This window comes from Eptesicus fuscus, chromosome 13 (assembly GCF_027574615.1).
Source record: "Eptesicus fuscus isolate TK198812 chromosome 13, DD_ASM_mEF_20220401, whole genome shotgun sequence".
Lineage (NCBI taxonomy): Eukaryota > Metazoa > Chordata > Mammalia > Chiroptera > Vespertilionidae > Eptesicus > Eptesicus fuscus.
This window is the reverse complement of record NC_072485.1, coordinates 44,337,891-44,355,310: the sequence shown is the minus strand read 5'-3', so window position 1 is coordinate 44,355,310 and position 17,420 is coordinate 44,337,891. Positions and strand designations below refer to the sequence as shown.

Genomic DNA, 17,420 nt, shown 5'->3' with positions numbered 1-17,420 from the left:
AGTAGGACATTATACATGGAAATGCTCAGAGGCATATATTGGACTCATATTTCTAAATAAACATTCAAATGATATTAAAGGATGCTTCTGAGATCTACAATATTGACAGTGCTCATGGATTGTAATCAATTATTCGTATGATATAAATTTAATATCCAAATTTATAATTAAATATTTCAAAAAGTTAGAACCTAATAAGAATCTTATATCAACTGAGTTGGTATACATTCACACCTAAATTAATTTAGATTATCTTGTGCAATGTCCAAATATCCATTTACTTTTTTAAGGAATCTTCTCCTTCACTTATCATATACTAGAGGCCCAGTGCACAAATTTGTGCACCAGTGGGTGCCCTTGGTCTGGCCTGTGATATCGAGCTGAAACTGGCTCTCTGACATCCCCTGAGGGGTCTCGGATTGCAAGAGGGCACAGGTCAGGCCAAGGGACCCAACTGGTGCACAGTTGGGGCTGGGGAGGGACATGGGAGGTTGGCCAGCTGGGGAGTGGCCGTGGGAGGGCTCCAGGGCATGTCTGGCCAGTCTCGCTCAGTCCCAACTGGTCAGACCCCAGCAGCAAGCTAACCTACTGATCGGAGTGTCTGCCCCCTGGTGGTCAGTACACATCATAGCGAGTGGTTGAGTGGCCTTAGCATATCATTAGCATATTACACTTTGATTGGTTGAATGGAAGACCGGACGACCAGACACTTAGCATATTAGACTTTTATTATATAGGATATTAATGAAAGTAAATGAGAGAAAGAGAAGTCTAAGAAAAACATGATCTTATTTCTGTGTTCCTAGATAAAATGTACCAATTACATCTTTTTTTGTTGTTGTTCTTATTCACTATTAGCTGTATTGATGAGGCACTGGGAACCTTTATACAGAACAAAAGATTCCTTCAAATGAGTGGATGTGACCATCAGAAGCCCTTGCCAGTATGTCTCCAGCCAATACATCATGTATTCACCCCTCATCCTTCCTGCTGCTGGGAATCCCAGGCCTGGAAAATATGCAGCTCTGGCTTGGCTTCCCATTCGGTATAGTGTATCTAATAGCCCTCTGGGGAAACGTCATCATCCTCTCTGTGATCCACACTGAGCACAGCCTTCACCAGCCCATGTTCTACTTGTTGGCCATGCTGGCTCTCACTGACCTCGGCCTGTCCACTGCCACCATTCCCAAAATGCTGAGCATCTTCTGGTTTGGCCTCAGTGAGATTGCCTTTGGGGGATGCTTAGCTCAAATGTTCTTCATACACCTGTTTACAGGCATTGAAACATTCATGCTTGTAGCCATGGCTTTTGATCGCTATGTTGCCATTTGCCACCCACTTCGTTACAACACAATTCTCACCAACAGAACTATTTGTATTATTGCTGTTGTAGGCATGTTGAAAAATTTTGTGCTTGTTTTTCCACTTGTGTTTCTCCTTTTAAGGCTTTCATTCTGTGGGCATAATATTATACCCCATACCTACTGCGAGCACATGGGCATTGCCCGTCTGGCTTGTGTCAGCATAAAGGTCAATATAATATTTGGATTAACCCTTATCTCCATGATACTTCTGGATGTTATTTTGATTGCTATCTCATATGTGACGATTCTACATGCTGTCTTCAGACTCCCATCCTGGGAGGCCAGGCTCAAAGCTCTCAATACCTGTGGTTCCCATGTCTGTGTCATCTTAGCTTTCTTCACTCCAGCCTTTTTCTCCTTTCTGACTCACCGATTTGGCCACAATATTCCACGTTATATCCACATCCTCCTGGCTAATTTTTATGTGATAATTCCTCCTGCTCTCAACCCCATTATTTATGGCGTGAGAACCAAGCAGATTCGAGATCGGGTGGTAACAATTTTCCTTTTTAAGGATGTTTGACTCTGAGCACTTGATTTGGAAATATTCCTTAAATCTTTCCATCCTTCTCATCCTTAAAAAGGGGAAGTATCCTTAAGCTACTATAGAGTAAACTAGGAGCCCGTGGCATGAAGTTTCGTGCAATAGACTTTTCCTTCAGCTGGCTGCCGGCACCAGTTTTCCGCCAGCAGCAGTTTTCCTCTGGCCACCCGCCGATCAGAGCGCCTCCTGCCAGCACGATCGACCACCCCGAGAGGAACTCCGATAGGCGGGTGGCCAGAGGAAAACTGCTGCTGGTGGAAAACTGGTGCCGGCAGCCACGCAATCGGCCACCCCGAGTTCTGCCACCAGCGTCTTCCGCCGGCCGCATGGGTCCCACTCCTACCGCCAGCCAATCGGCCACCCTGAGTCCTGCCCCTTGCCCCTCCAGCCGGCCCAATTGTGGGCGTAGCGGAGTGATGCAATTTGCATATTACCTTTTTATTATGTAGGATGCTTTACAGAATATGATGTGAAACACAATGTTCTCTCAGTTATGGGCAGCATCAAATTGGAGATAAATTACATAGCAAATATTTGTTCCTAGACTAAATATAAATATTATTTTTTAAATAAATAGGTACCATTTATTTCTGTAATGGTTATTAAAATCAGGGTTTGAAGATAAAGACTTATTGAAACTCATGTACAGTACTAGTAAACAGTCTCTTTATTTATTTATTTTTTAAACAGTCTCTTTATTTAGAATTCATTGATTATGGTGGAGGAGTGCTATGTTGTCAAGAACTATCACAATTGTAATGGGACTGACTACACAATGCTTGGTGTGTGTTCCAGGAGCACTAGTCAAAGAAGTTAAACAAAGATCTTGTTTCTTCCATGGCAAAGCTGGGTCTTTTAATCATGTAACCAGATGGAAGAAATAATCAGTAAGCCATCATAGGCATTTTGTACTTCATTTTATAAATTTTGAAATAGCAACTGCTATTTCATAGAATCAAATATCTGAAAGGACCTGTGAGACTTCATAGGGTATACTCATTTTAGGCTTTCAGGTCAAGGTAAAGCACAGCAGGAGAAAGAAACAGATATGACAGGTAAACACAACTTCTGAGACCCTTTCTCAGTTGCACAGGATGTGCTTTATCTTTAACTAGAGGCCCAGTGCATGAAATTCGTGCATGGGGTGTGTGTGTCCCTCAGCAAAGCCTGCACTGTCTCCAATCTGAGACCCCTCGAGGGATGCCTTATTGCCTGTTTAGGCCCAATCCTGGTGGGCAGTCAGACATCCCTCTCACAATCCAGGACTGCTGGCTCCCAACCACTTGCCTGCCTGCCTGCCTGATTGCCCCTAACTGCTTCTGCCTGCCAGCCTGATCACCCCCTAACCACTCCCCTGCCAGCCTGATCAATGCCTAATTGCTCCCCTGCTGGCCCTATTTACCCCTAACTGCCCTCCCCTCATGACCTGGTCACCCCCAATGGCCCTCCCCTGCAGGCCTGGTCCCCCCCCAACTGTCCTCCACTGCAGGCCTGCCCCCCCCAACTGCCCTCCCCTGCAGGCCTGGTCCCCCCTAACTGCTCTCCCCTGCAGGCCTGGTCCCCCCCAACTGCCCTCCCCTGAAGGCCTGGTCCCCCCCAACTGCCCTCACCTGCAGGCCTGGTCACCCCTAACTGCATTCCCTTGCTGGCCTGATTGCCCACAACTGCCCTCCCCTGCCAGCCATCTTGTGGTGGCCATCTTGTCTCCACATGGGGGTGGCTATCTTGTGTGTTGGAGTGATGGTCAATTTGCATATTACCCTTTTATTAGATAGGATGTGAACCACCCTAAATTGTGCAAGCCAAGACACAGTTTACTCAGGGTCTTTTAAACCTTACTGGTGGCATAGTCAAAACTATGTGTGGGCCTCATTTAATCAGTTGAGTGCCTGAATAGAACAAAATACTGACTTTCCCCAAGCAAGAGATAATTCTGCTAGCTGCTGAGTATATGTCTTTCAATTATGCTGTCTGAAAATGGGTAAATAACCACAGGATGGTTCTGGGGACACATTAACTCCCTGTGAGATGGACCTGCCCTAAGACTCCATTGATCAATTGACCTTCAGAAGTCTCTACTCTGCATGTACAGACTTTATATATATACTAGAAGCCCGGTGCACAAAATTCATGAATGGGGGGGGGTCCCCTCAGCCCAGCCAGCACCCTCTCCAATCCGGGACCCCTCGGGGGATGTCTGACTGCCGGTTTAGGTCCGGTCTGGGTCTAAACCGGCAGTCGAACGTCCCTCTCACAATCTAGGACCACTAGCTCCTAACAGCTCACCTGCTTGCCTGCCTGCCTGCTCTCCCCTAACTGCCCCCCTCCCCCCCGCTGACCTGGTCATCCCTAACTGCCCCCCCTGCCAGCCTGGTTGCCCCCAACTCTCCCCCCTTGCTTGCCTGGTCGACCCTAACTGCCCCCTCCACCGGCCTTGGTTGCCTCTTACTTCCCCCCTCCCCTTCCGGCCTGGTCGCCCTACACAGCCTGCTGTTCAGTCGTTTGGTTGTGCCTCATTAACCCCCCTGCTGCCTGGTCACCCCATGCAGTCTGCTGCTCTGTCATTTGGTCACCCCTCACTAATCCCCCTGCTGGCCTAGTTGCCCCATGAAGTCTGTTCTGTCATCTGTTCAGTTGCAATGGTCACTTAGGCTTTTATATATATAGATATATGTATTTCTCAGAACACACTATTGAGAAAATGATAGAAAATGAAAGCTCTGGACTTAGAGAAGTTACACGCAACGCATAGATCAGATAATGAATTTTTATACAGAATATGAAAAAATTTTATAAGTCAATCTTAAAAAGACAAAACCCTATTAAAATAAGGTAAAATTTTAATACATATTTCACAAGCAGTATACAAATCATCACTAAGCATATGAAAAGATGCTCACCATCATTGGTCATTAGGGAAATGTAAATTGAAACCACAGTAGATAGCAATACAATTAAAATGGCTAAAATTAAAAAGACTGGCACTACCAAATGTTAGCAAGGATATGGAGCAATCAGAACTCTCATTCATTGCTAATTAGATGCAAAATGAAAAAGATTTTGGAGGACAATTTTGTAGTTTTAAAAATATTGTTTAACATACATCTATCATATGACCCAACTAAAGTACTCCTTGGTATGTACCCAAAAGAAAACAATTGTTCACACAAATACTTGTACCTGGATGTTCATAGCAGCTTTATTTGTAATAGTTTCAAAATGGAAAAACAACAACAACACACTGATAAACACATGATTTTTCAACATAATTACACAAGGGGAAAAAACTTTTTGATATACAACACTCCGCACATTATACTATATATGTATCCTAAGATAACTAGTCAAACATATTTCAGTTAATCAAGAAATGAGCTAAAGGTAAGAACTCAAGGTGGTGCAAAATTAGCCATCATGAATATTGCTAGACCATTGAATATGATTCTTTTTTTGTTTATTTGTTTTTTTCATAAGCATATGCCTTTATTTACACACCTGGGAAAATGACAACCATGATATAGTAAATGGTGAGGGAGAATGAAACCAACATACAAGTCTGGAGTTCTCTCCAGATCCTTCTGTGATAATATCAACTATCGTTAATAATTGATAATAATCTCTTCACACATATCCCCATCCTTCTCTCTACAGAGCTGTGAGCTTGCTCTCTATCTACGAGTCTGTCTCTATTTTGTTTGTTAGTTCATTACATTTCACATATGAGTGAATTCATATGGTAGAGACCCTAGCAACTATGGGATATCTTTTCCTGATTTGGTGACTTTTGAGACTCATGGTTATGTTCAGCCCTTCAGACAGGTCTCATTCCACTTGGAATGAGCTTGACATGGCCTTAGCCTAATATTGCCTCCAATTAATTACCCCATTCTTGACATAACTACTTAAATTCTCACCCATTCAGATTTATGATGGGGTAGCCTATATTTCTAGCTCAGTTCCTAAAAAATTAAGGTGGAATTGAAGAGTCCAGCTATAGGCTGACAATGTAATATATTATTTTTTGGGCCCAACCATTGGCAATTACCTCACAGGGCAGGCATCACATGGTAAAGATGCCCTCCCACAGCAGACTTGGTACACAGCCAGTTCATTGCTGTCTCATGCCATGCTCTTTTGCATAGTTATATTCTTAGCCCAGGCCCCTCCATTTGGAGGTCTCCTTATGGGGAAAGCTTGAAGACACTTTTCTGCACTCTGATTCAGTGCTCTGTATTTTTTTTTCACTCCTAGCCCTTCCCCTTTGAGCTCCTTGTGGCCCCCGTGTTCAAAACTGCAGGAGGCTTTTATTCAAAGCTTCCTTAGCAGTGAGCAACCTCCATGTCTGTGCTGATCCACCTGACCCTCAACTTGTGCACTGTGGGGGGAAATGGAGTGGAGAAGTTAGTTCTTCTTCCCATTTAGCCTCTGCCTTATGCTATTGTAATAAATTATTCAAGGCTTCACTGTTCTTTTAATTTTGGCATGTTTTTAATTGGATACTCTGATACCTGACTGCTTAGCCATCTCCATCTCTGACATTCTCACAATCCAGGAATCAGGTCTAGAGCTTTCCCCTCTGCATTACCTCTGGACTTCTGAATGGCAATCACAGCACCTTGTACTGCTGGGCCATTAATGAGTGAGGTGGGTGAGCCCTGTGGGAAGCTTGGATGGGCTCAAGAGAATCTCAGGGCTTAAGAAGCTTTCAACCTACAAGATCATCCAGGAAAGAGTGACTGAGAGAATAAATTAAGGAAATAAATTAAGAGAACTAGACAGAGAAGCACAAAAGGCAGTTCAAAAGAAAAAGAGCTGTCAGAGGGGATCCCACACTCAGATGATACTGCAAACCACCAAGATATGTGGAAGTAGGCAATGTATATGTATATATCAACATAGCCTCAATATATAAAATATTAACTAAGAAGCAAGGAAACATTAACAAAACAAAATGACATTTTTGTACATTTAAGTACATCTATTATCATTAACAAATCTAGAGATTAAAATGAATAAAGAATAGTGAGTTTAACACACATAATTTCCAAATTGTAAAGCTTGCAAAATAATGGCACCCAAATGATCTCATCCTAAAGCCTTATGGTTGTGTTAGGGTACACAGCAAGGGGGAATAGTTTCAGATGACAGTCAGATAATCTGTAGACCTGAAAAGAGGGAATTATCTTGGATGACTCATTGGCTCCAATGTAACCACAGGGATTCTTAAAAGTAAAGAGGAAGGCAGAAGAGGAGAGTCAGATGGAAATGTGAGTATGGAAGAAGGGCAGAAGTAACACTGTTGGCTATGAAGATGGAGAAAAGGGGCTTCTAGATGCTAGAAAACACAGGAAAAGATGTTCTCTTCAAGATCTTCCAGAAGGGAAAGCAGCCTTCTCAACGCCTTGATTTGAGCCCAGTGAGACCTGTGCTGGACTCCTGAATTATGAAAACTATAAGATAATAAATTTGTGGTGTTTTAAGTTATGAAGTCTGTGATAATCTACACTGTATATAAAAACAGCCAGGGTCGTAACATCCACAAGACCGGAGGCTCAACTGAATGCCAGGCTGCGTGCTCAGCAGGTGAGCAGGCTGAACTGCTGACCTCTTGGAGAGAGAGAGGTGGGGCTTATCATCAGCAGCAGCAGGGTGATGAGACCCTGCTTCTCTCTCTGGGCTTCACCAGCAGCCAAGCCTCTCTCTTTCTCTCCCAGAGGTCAGCAGTTCAGCCCGCTTGCCAGCAGCCTGGATGGCTGCTGATCAGCCCTGCCTCTATGATCAGGCCCAGAGATAGGCCCGGAGATGCTGACTGGCATAGAAACCAACCAATCAGAACCAAATCTGGGTGAAGTGCGAGGAGCCAATGGCTGCCTAGGAGGCGGAGCTTTTGATGCTGACTGGCATAAAAACCAACTAATCAGAACCAAATCTGAGTGAAATGCAAATGTAGAACCTAAGGTGAGGGCTGAGAAGGAGTTTTAAGGGCAACAGTTGTTTGGTGTAAGGTATAAGAAAGTGATTCAATTTTTCAATGACCGGTTTGGCAGTATAGTGCAAATGGCTGGCTATCAGTCCAGATATAGGGATTATGTATTTTTGTCTGCCAAGAGCATCTCCTCCTGATGAAAAAGGATGCCCCCCCCATTTAAGCAATCCTATCCTATATAATCTATCTATACTAATAAAAGGGTGATATGCTAATTAGACTGGGTCAACCAGCCATCTTCCAGACATTGGAATTCCTTCCAGACAAAGCCATGGTGGTGGGGGCCAAGGCAGAGGCAGTTAGGGGCGATCAGGCCTTCAGGGGAGGGCAGTTAGGGGTGATCAGGCAGGCAGGCAGTTAGGGGCGATCAGACCAGCAGGGGAGGGAAGTTAGGGTCAATTAGGCAGGTAGGCAGAGAGGTTAGGGGTGATCAGGCAGGCAGGCAGGCGAATGGTTAGGAGCCAGTCATCCTGGATTGCTAGAGGGATGTCTGACTGCTGATTTAGGCCCAATTCCATAGGGCAGTCAGACATCCCCCAAGGGGTCCCAGATTGGAGAGGGTGCAGGCCGGGCTGAGGAACCCCCCCTCTGTGCATGAATTTCATGCACCAGGCCTCTAGTTTGTTATAATAGCTATAGAAAACAAATATTCTGTATTCAGTAAAAGGGTATTTGTATTGTTTATTGAGTTATAATTGACATATAACATTATATTAAGTTCAGGGGTGCAAAATAATGATTTGATATTTGTGAATATTGTGAAAATATCATTAAATAAGTCTAGTTAACATCCATCACCCACATAATTACAATGTTTTCTTGTGATGAGAACTTTTAAGAACTACTTTTTAGTGACTTTCAAATCTACACTACAATATATTTTTTACTATAGTTACTCTACTGTACATTGCATACCAGTAGTTATGACTTATTTATTTTTATGCCTGGAAATTTGCACTTGTTGACCACCTCTACCCATTTAGCACCAACCCACACCTTTAGCAACCACCAATCTGTTTCCTGTATCTATTTTGATCTCAGTTTTCTTTTTTTAGATTCTACATATAAATAAAATCATACAGTACTTGTATTTCTCTGTCTAACTTATTTCACTTACCATAGTGCCCTTAAGGTCCATCAGTGTTGTGGCAAATGGCAGAACTTCCTTTTTATGGCTGAGTAATATTCTATTGTATATATACCATATTTTATGTATCCGTTCACTCACCAGTGGACACTTAGGTGGCTTCAATATCTTTTCTATTGTAAGTAATGCTGCAATAAACATGGGGGTGCATATATATTTTCAAGTTAGTATTTTTATTTCCTTTGGAGAAATATCTAGAAGTGGAATTGCTGGAGTATATGGTAGTTCTAGTTTTAGCTTTTTGAAGAACATTAATACTGTTTTCCATAATGGCTGCACCAATTTGTATTCCTATCTGAAGTACAGAAGTATCCCCCTTTCTCCACATCCTCACTCACCCTTATTATTTTTGATAATAGCCTTTCTAACAAAAGCAAGGTGATGTCATATGTAGTTTTGTATTTCCCTGATGATTAGTGATTTTGAGCACTTTTTGATGTGCGTATTGACCAGCTGTTTATCTTCTTTGAAAGATTATATTTTTAAGTAAAAATTCAATTATTAAGCAATTACACTGTGAGTAGCAGCATACCATTAGGTAAACATTAACCAAATGCATATCATTGGTCAAAAACTATAAAACATGGGTAAGATACTGAGGCTAATCTGAAAAGCCACAAAGAAGTACAAGTTGAAAGGGCTCAACATTACACAATGAATAAAATGTATGAATCTAAAAATAATTACTCTCTCTAGCATTAGATTTGACCTTTGAAAACATAATTGACATGTATAGGATTTCACCCATTTAGGCATGTTCATTCTTGAGTAACCTATTTTCCCTGCCATATTGATGTTTCTATGAAGTTCTCTCTCACTCTCTCCCTCTTTCTGTTTCTCTCAATAGAGATGGAGATAGATTGATTAAAATGTAAGTATATTTACATTTATATATGTTTTGCAGTATTGCATGTATACACATCTACAGACAGACCAGTTCACTTTGAACAATAGGTTACTTAATGAGAGATCTGCATCTACATGATGACTCTGAGAAAAATCCATGCAAAATTTCTCCAAATGCTTCTTCTTATAAGACCCTTAAGATGTCATGTACATTTCTATATTCCTATTTATATGACATCAGATTCTGGTATATAATAAAGTATCAATAAGATTGTGGATAAAAATAGTTAAGCAAGTAAGAAAGGAATGAATGAATCTGTTACAAGTATTAAAAACCTGTAGTCCTTGATGTAGGCATGTATATAAATTGGGCAATGTGGCCAGAACAATAGACTTCCTGAAAATGAAAAGAAGCATTTTATTCCATACAATCCTATTTAAAGACCTAATCCTAATAAAATCTTGTAACTAAATTATCCAAAATTTGTAGGTATTCCATAAATTTTCATGATTGCTTTGACAGTAATCACATTATATATTCTAGTTGGGATATCTAAAGAAATTATAAATAAAATAATAGTAAGTTCAAAGTCTTTTTTGTTGTTGTTGCAAGCATCTGTAATTGAGAAACACATTGCTTTTCCCTATTTTAAAATGAGTATCTATGAGGGAGTTTATGTTGGCCTTTTTCTCAAAAAGAAGGTTGAAACCCACTCCCGAATCTGCTTAGTCCTCACTCCATAGATGACAGGATTTAGGGCTGGGGGAACAACAACATATAAATTGGCCAGGAGAATGTGAATGTATGTGGGAACATTCCTGCCAAACCGATGGGTCATGTAGGAGAAGAAAGCTGGAGTGAAGAAGGCTAGGATAACACAGATATGGGAGCCACACGTATTAAGAGCTTTGAGCCTGGCATCCCAAGAGGGAAGGCGAAAGACAGCTTGGAGTATTCTCACATAGGAGATGACAATCAGAACCACATCAACAAACACCATTGATATAAGAATTAATCCAAATATCATGTTTACCTTTATATTGGCACAGGCTAGCCGAGCAATCCCCATGTGCTCACAATATGTGTGGGGGATTCTACGGTGTCCACAGAAGGGAAGCCTCAAGATGAGAAACACCAGAGGAATAACCAAAATGAAATTGACACCAAACACCACCACAAGGATGAGGCCAATAGTTCTGTTAGTGAGAATCAGGCTGTACCGCAGAGGGTTGCAGATGGCAACATAGCGATCAAAGGCCATGGCAACCAACACGACAGTCTCCATAGCAGTGAATATATGAATGAAGAACATCTGGGTGACACAGCCCCCAAAGCTAATCTCGTTTAAAGAAAACCAGAATATGCCCAACATCTTTGGGATAGTAGATGTGGACAGGCCCAGATCAACGGAGGCTAACATAGCCAGGAAATAAAACATGGGTTCATGAAGACTGTGCTCATTCTTGATCACAAACAGGATAGTGATGTTCCCCAAAAGAGCAATCAAATATACAGAACAAAAAGGAAACCCGATCCAAAAGTGCATCTCTTCAAGGCCTGGAACTCCCAGCAGGAAGAAAGAGGAAGGGTGGAAGTTGGTGTCATTGGAGGGAGACATTCCCTCTCTGTTTTTTTCTTTGCAATCAAATGGAAAAACAAACACATTATCAAAACATTTAAAGTCAAACCACATCAAATAAAGTAATATAATAAATTTGAAGCAGCAATGAGCAGGAAATTGTGAAGATTATATACCATCTTTGAAAGTATGGACTCATTAAGATATGAAAAAATACTAACAATTCTGTTAAGTATAGCAAAGAAATCAGACAAAATCTCTCACTTTATAATATTAAATATTATTAAAATATGTATCATTATGTAAATGTGTATAGATAGATAAATGTAGATGTAGATGTAGGAGATATAAGTACTTTAAAGGAAAACAGCAATGGCAATTGAGTAATGATGAAACTGGTGTCATTTTAAATTTATCATCCGGGAAGTCCTAACAAAGTGACATCTAAGCAGATATAAAAGTGCAATATGGGGATGATTTTAAGGTAAAGTTAATAACGAACATTAAGTATCTTTAAGACACGAGATGACACTTCAATTTAAATTCTAGAAGGAATATTTTTTTAGCCCTCTGGTATGTGAAAAGCTTTAATAAGGTGTGAAACAATGGCTTTATAAAAGTCAATAACTTTCTGAGGAAACAGGAAGCAGGTTTGTGAGGAGGAGTAAAGAAAAAATCAAACTCTTCCTCTTCTTCTTCCTTATTTTTTTCTTCCGTGATACATGGCTGGTGTGGTAAGTCAGAGTTGGGGGTACTTTTGCTTGAAAGGTTCCCTAAGCTAAGTGAGAGTCAGGTAAGACAAAGAAAGAACTTACTTCCAAGGGTTTGCTCAAGTTTTCTATTGAAATTTCTATAGAAATTTATTCTACAAATTCTGGGTAGAAAGAAAACATATGTTAAAAAAGATTAACCAAAGAACTTATATGCATATATCCATAACCTATGGACACAGACTGTAGTGTGGTGAAGGCCTGGGAAGGGGTCAGAAGTGGGGTGGGGGGATTGGACAACTGTAATACTTTCAACAATAAAGATAAATTTTAAAAAAACACATTCTGTTTGACCTACACTTTAAAAAAACTGAAATTAAGAAGAAATAAAGTAGGACACTGTACCCTACCAAGAATATTAAAACAACACCTACCTTATAGTCCTGTTTCACAGCTTCAGTTTCAGAGGTTTCTAGTTTGTCACTTATTTCTCAAACCTCATTTCTGGTGCCTCACTCCCAGAGCTCAGCCTTGAGTAGCATCACCTGTTTTAGCCATGGCCATGATCCCTTTAGGATCAGATTAGAGCAGTATCTCTCCTGACTTTATTTGTGACCGCCTACAAAGGAACATCAATGTTTATGCTCTGATAGGCTTCCAACCCCCAGCTCATCTCCCACAGGACCATTAATCCCTAGGGCAGTGATGGGCAACCTTTTGAGCTTGGTGTGTCAAACTTCGCCAAAAAACTGAGCATAACTCAGGTATTGTGTCACTTTGAGGAAAAAACTAACTCCAAGACTCTAGTCGCAAATGTTTCATCCTCAGGAGCAGCAAATGTTTCATCCTCGGCATGCGGCTGCATGTCATCAGAAATGGCTATGCGTGTCAGTGCTGATACGCGTGTCATAGGTTCGCCATCACTGCCCTAGGGTCTGGAAGGTTCCTCTTTCTGAAAGAAATAGTTTATTCTCCTGTGACTATATTTCTGAACCATGGGATCTACGGCTAATGTCTTCCATTATTAGTTTCCACTTTGGAACAACCCCACAGACTCCACCCCTGAGTTTCACCTTTGGTTTAGCAGCATTAAACTCTTAAAATATCTTGGCTTTCACTTTCAATAACAAAAGCATGATAATATAATTGGAAAGGTGTAATATATACTGGAGAAACAGTAAGTATAAAAATAATGCGAATGCTATGGCATGTAAAAATGGTCTGGAATAGCAGTGAGCAGATAGGCTCTAAAGACTCCTGAAATATTCCTACTCTGGGTTAAATAAGGGGAAGTGGCCAGACAATGCACAATGTCAAATCTTCTAGAATTGTGCTCATTAGTGGATTTTCATAGAGGTTGAAGCAGTAGCAGGTTTTTAGGTCATTACAAATTACATTTCAACTCCTACACAGAGATCCAGAATCCCTTTTCCTGGGACCCAACACTATTGTGATTGAAAGTATCAGTCCTATTTAGCCATGTCAGAATTCAGAGCTCAGGCATTCCTTTTCATGCTCTCAAAGTTCAATGTCCTTTTTGTTCAGACCAACATATATTAGGTCCCCAGGGTCGAGACTACACTGTGGATGGACAGGTTTACCAAAGCAGGACAACAAAATAATTGGAGGATAGAAATCCTACAATATATAAGTGGATAAAGGTTAAATAAATGCAACATGAAAATCTGAGAAGTCAGTGAGAAATGGGAGAATAAAACAAGGGGAAGAAATAGCAGAGAAGTAAATAATTTACTGCCCTATGTTACATGGTCAACCATTAACACGGTCCAGTTTCTCAACATTCTTCCATCATTTAATTTATTACTCATTTGTCTCCAGTTTTCATGGTATTCTATAGGAGACCAGCTGCTTCTCTGAATGACCAACCTGCAGGAAATCTGAAAGATTAACCCTTACTTAACAGTTGGACCACTTATTCCCAAGAAATGGTCTCTATTTGTCAGACTCAGTTCCATCAGAAACCCAGGTTATTGAAATATAGAAGGCTGAGATGTGACAATTTTGAAGATGATACTGGTCAATGGTGAAGAATGTACTCATAAACACTGCCAAAGAATGACTTTATTCAGGGTGTTCGTATCACTGGGCAAATGGTTCATTTAATTCTTCAGGGGAAGCAGGCAGTCTTTGCGTCAGTCTTTGTGCCAATGTTCTCTTACCCCAAGACCCATGAGAGATATAAGGCATGAAATGACAACTACAAAAGGTTTGGATATCCTAGTGGTAATTATTTATCTTTACAGTCCTTGAATTGGTATGCAGTGGTGTCTACAGTTGGAAGTCAGTAACTCTGATTCAAGTCATCAGATCACTCTCCCAGGGAGACCTTTGGCATGGGATTTATCCAGGGTCACACCTGAGGAATAACTTAACAATTCTAACCTCATATGAATAGAGTAAAATTTTGTAATATTCATTGTCCTCATCTTCTAGATGGTTCACAGTCTTCCTTAATATCCTCTGTATGTATGAACTAAGTGATTGGTGCATGAGCAGCCAACCCTTTAACAATCATGGGAAGAGACTCTGCATCCCAGTGTTTTCATCATAAAACAGGGTTGGGAATACAGTAAATCTCATTACATTTGTCCCCTTAACCAGGGAAGCTCAGCTGTTACGTTCAGTGAATTCACGTGGTTTCCCTTGCAATCAATAACTTCCTGATGGGGGAAGAAGATGGAAGATCACAATCAAGTGTTCACATGTACCAGACACTGTGATCCTCTCTCCTGGTTCCCATTTAATGAGGTTGAATATCATTTCACTGATTGTGTGCTAATGTAATCAAACAATCAATGGGTTCGTGCTGCCTATCACTACTTGAGCCAATTAGCAGAAACAGGGTTTAATCACATACGAGCATTTATTCGAATGCTCCTGGCAGTATGGGAGAGCAGCAGGTCATCCACAAAAATCTGCTCTGCAACAGCTGCTTATATTAGGTAGAAGGACAAAGATTACACAGGGAAGTAGGCGAAAAGGTATGCCAAATGAGCAGTTTATAGGTAATTCAGGTTGGAGATTTGCAAAGGCCTGAAGATGTGCAAAGGCTGGGGGTCTTCAAAGGGCTGGCAGCTCTGGTTTCTGCAACAAGGTTGTTAATATTTCCATAATAGGCAGCTCCTTGATGGGGAGGATGGGCTGCATTTTCAGGTGAGCTCCCAGGTCCCGTACCACACCCAGCCAGGTTAGAATGTGCCTTCTTTAACCAGAACAAAACAATCACGGTTAACAGAGCATGATTAATATTTCTTACCATTATAGTTGGCCCCCAATATTCTATTTCTGCCCCTATCACTAAGAGTGTGCCTCTCAGTTTGAGGATAAGAGTCAGGGAATTCACTTGGTTGTTTCACTTTGGTATGACATAGAGCAGTGTGCCACAAGAATGTTTAAAATATGTAATACCTGACTATTTAATCAGGATCACTGACCTTTTTTCCCTTTAGATTGTCAAAAAATTGACCACAGCCAACACAACAATAGCCACCCTTTGTAAATTAATATTATATTTATTTTTTTGTCAGATTGGCAGAAATAGGATATATTTTTGGTGTGTTGCAGAATTTTAGTAATTAGTTTATGTGTGCCATGAGATGAAAAAGGTTACATGAATGTTGACAATTTACTGAGCTTTGTGCACTGTTTTGCAAATGTGTTATATTTCACTTATTCAAAAAGTAAAGATTCAAATGAAAGAAATAATATAGAAGAATATATGGGAGAATATTTTTATTCCAATAATCTCAGATGAGCAAAAACCATTATAAACCTTAGATAAAACTTAGTAGTCATTAAAGAAAATATTAATACATTTGACTCTTTAAAAAATTCTGATGATAAAAATAGCCATAAACAAGATAAAAAGAGATATGAGGGCAGGGAACTATGTGACTCATGGGCAAAGGAATAAACAGCTAAATAAATAAAGAGATCTAGCAAATAATTGTTAAATGCCTAATAAAATACCAGTCAAGGTTATAAATAGGTATGCACATAAAACTAAATAAATTATAAGCATATAGAAATCTGGTTAATTCAAAATTGGATAGGATGTAAATAACAGTTATATTGTTTTACATCTTCAAATGGCAAAATATTTGAAACTTATTAAAACATTATTTAATGGGTGTTGGGGAAAAGTTGGTCTTCTACTTTACAAATTTGGGGTACAAATTGGTAATACCACCTCTCTAAATAAAGGAATAATGTGCTGTGATCTAATAATTCCTTCTAGAAATAGTTTTGAAGCTTCCAAATGGACAAAAGGAGCTTGGTAAAGTTTATGCACTCCAACATTGCTTAGACACACTCCAAATGTAAAGAAAAAAAGATTATATAAAGATAAAAGATGTTCTATACAGAGATATGGGATAAAGGAATATCACAATATATTGTTCAATAAAAAAGAGTATTGAGTATGCTATCATTTGGATTTTAAAAGCCTATCATTGTGGGAGAATCTGGAAGAACATACAAGATTTGTTGATGGTGGTTGCCTCCAGAGAGGAATAGTGGGTTGTGGGAAATTTTATTTTACTTACTACATAGAATTTGATAATTTTAAATATTAAATTTTATACATATGTGACCAATATATATATATGAAGCTGAAGGAAACCAGGATTGTTACTATGAAATATGCTTCTTTGACTTAAAAATTATTTTGTGCTGAAGACAACAAAGAAGCAATAAGTACAAAAAAGTTAAAGAAAGTGATATATATATATACCGAGTGGTCAGATTATTATGATCTCTGAACACATAATAATCTGGCCACTCAGTGTATATTCTATATAATAAAAGGCTAATATGCAAATTGTCCCCTCAACCAGGAGTTCGACCAGCAGGCAGGCCGGACAACCGCCCATGTCTCCCCATGGCCAGGCTGGCCGGACCCCAGCCATGCACGAATTCATGCACCAGGCCTCTAATATATATATATGGCCTAGGTGGTCATTCCCTGATGACATGATGCCCTCACGCTGTCACAAGATGGCTGCATGCGCAGAGGAGGTGGGGCCAGGCGGCTGCTCTGCTAGGCAAGTCCTGAGGGTCCCACAGCTCTGCACGGTGGGGAGGAGGCCGGTCTCGATGGAGAGTCCCCACCACCACCTTGTGCCACAGAGGAGGGTCCCAGCAGCTGCTCTGTGTGGCTTCTGCCAGGGTTCTCGCTGCCCTGCACAGGCTGTGGAGGTGGGACCCCTGGCTCCGGCCTACCT

The 17,420-nt window shown here is 40.6% G+C and overlaps 2 protein-coding genes across 2 annotated transcripts; one reads left to right on the top strand and one right to left on the bottom strand.

Annotated features, from left to right (window-relative positions):
* The first annotated feature begins 945 nt into the window (after window positions 1-945).
* LOC103302813 (olfactory receptor 52E8-like) lies at window positions 946-1,887 on the top strand. The gene has a single exon (XM_008159875.2). The coding sequence runs from the start codon at window positions 946-948 to the stop codon at window positions 1,885-1,887; it is 942 nt and encodes a 313-aa protein (XP_008158097.1).
* Window positions 1,888-10,561: 8,674 nt separating this feature from the next.
* LOC103302840 (olfactory receptor 52E4-like) lies at window positions 10,562-11,506 on the bottom strand. The gene has a single exon (XM_008159898.2). The coding sequence runs from the start codon at window positions 11,504-11,506 to the stop codon at window positions 10,562-10,564; it is 945 nt and encodes a 314-aa protein (XP_008158120.2).
* Between the last annotated feature and the right edge of the window lie 5,914 nt (window positions 11,507-17,420).

Bases quoted from the DNA above. Each gene is read 5' to 3' on its own strand.
- LOC103302840 (XM_008159898.2), bottom strand. From the start codon at position 11,506: ATGTCTCCCTCCAATGACACCAACTTCCACCCTTCCTCTTTCTTCCTG.
- LOC103302813 (XM_008159875.2), top strand. From the start codon at position 946: ATGTCTCCAGCCAATACATCATGTATTCACCCCTCATCCTTCCTGCTG.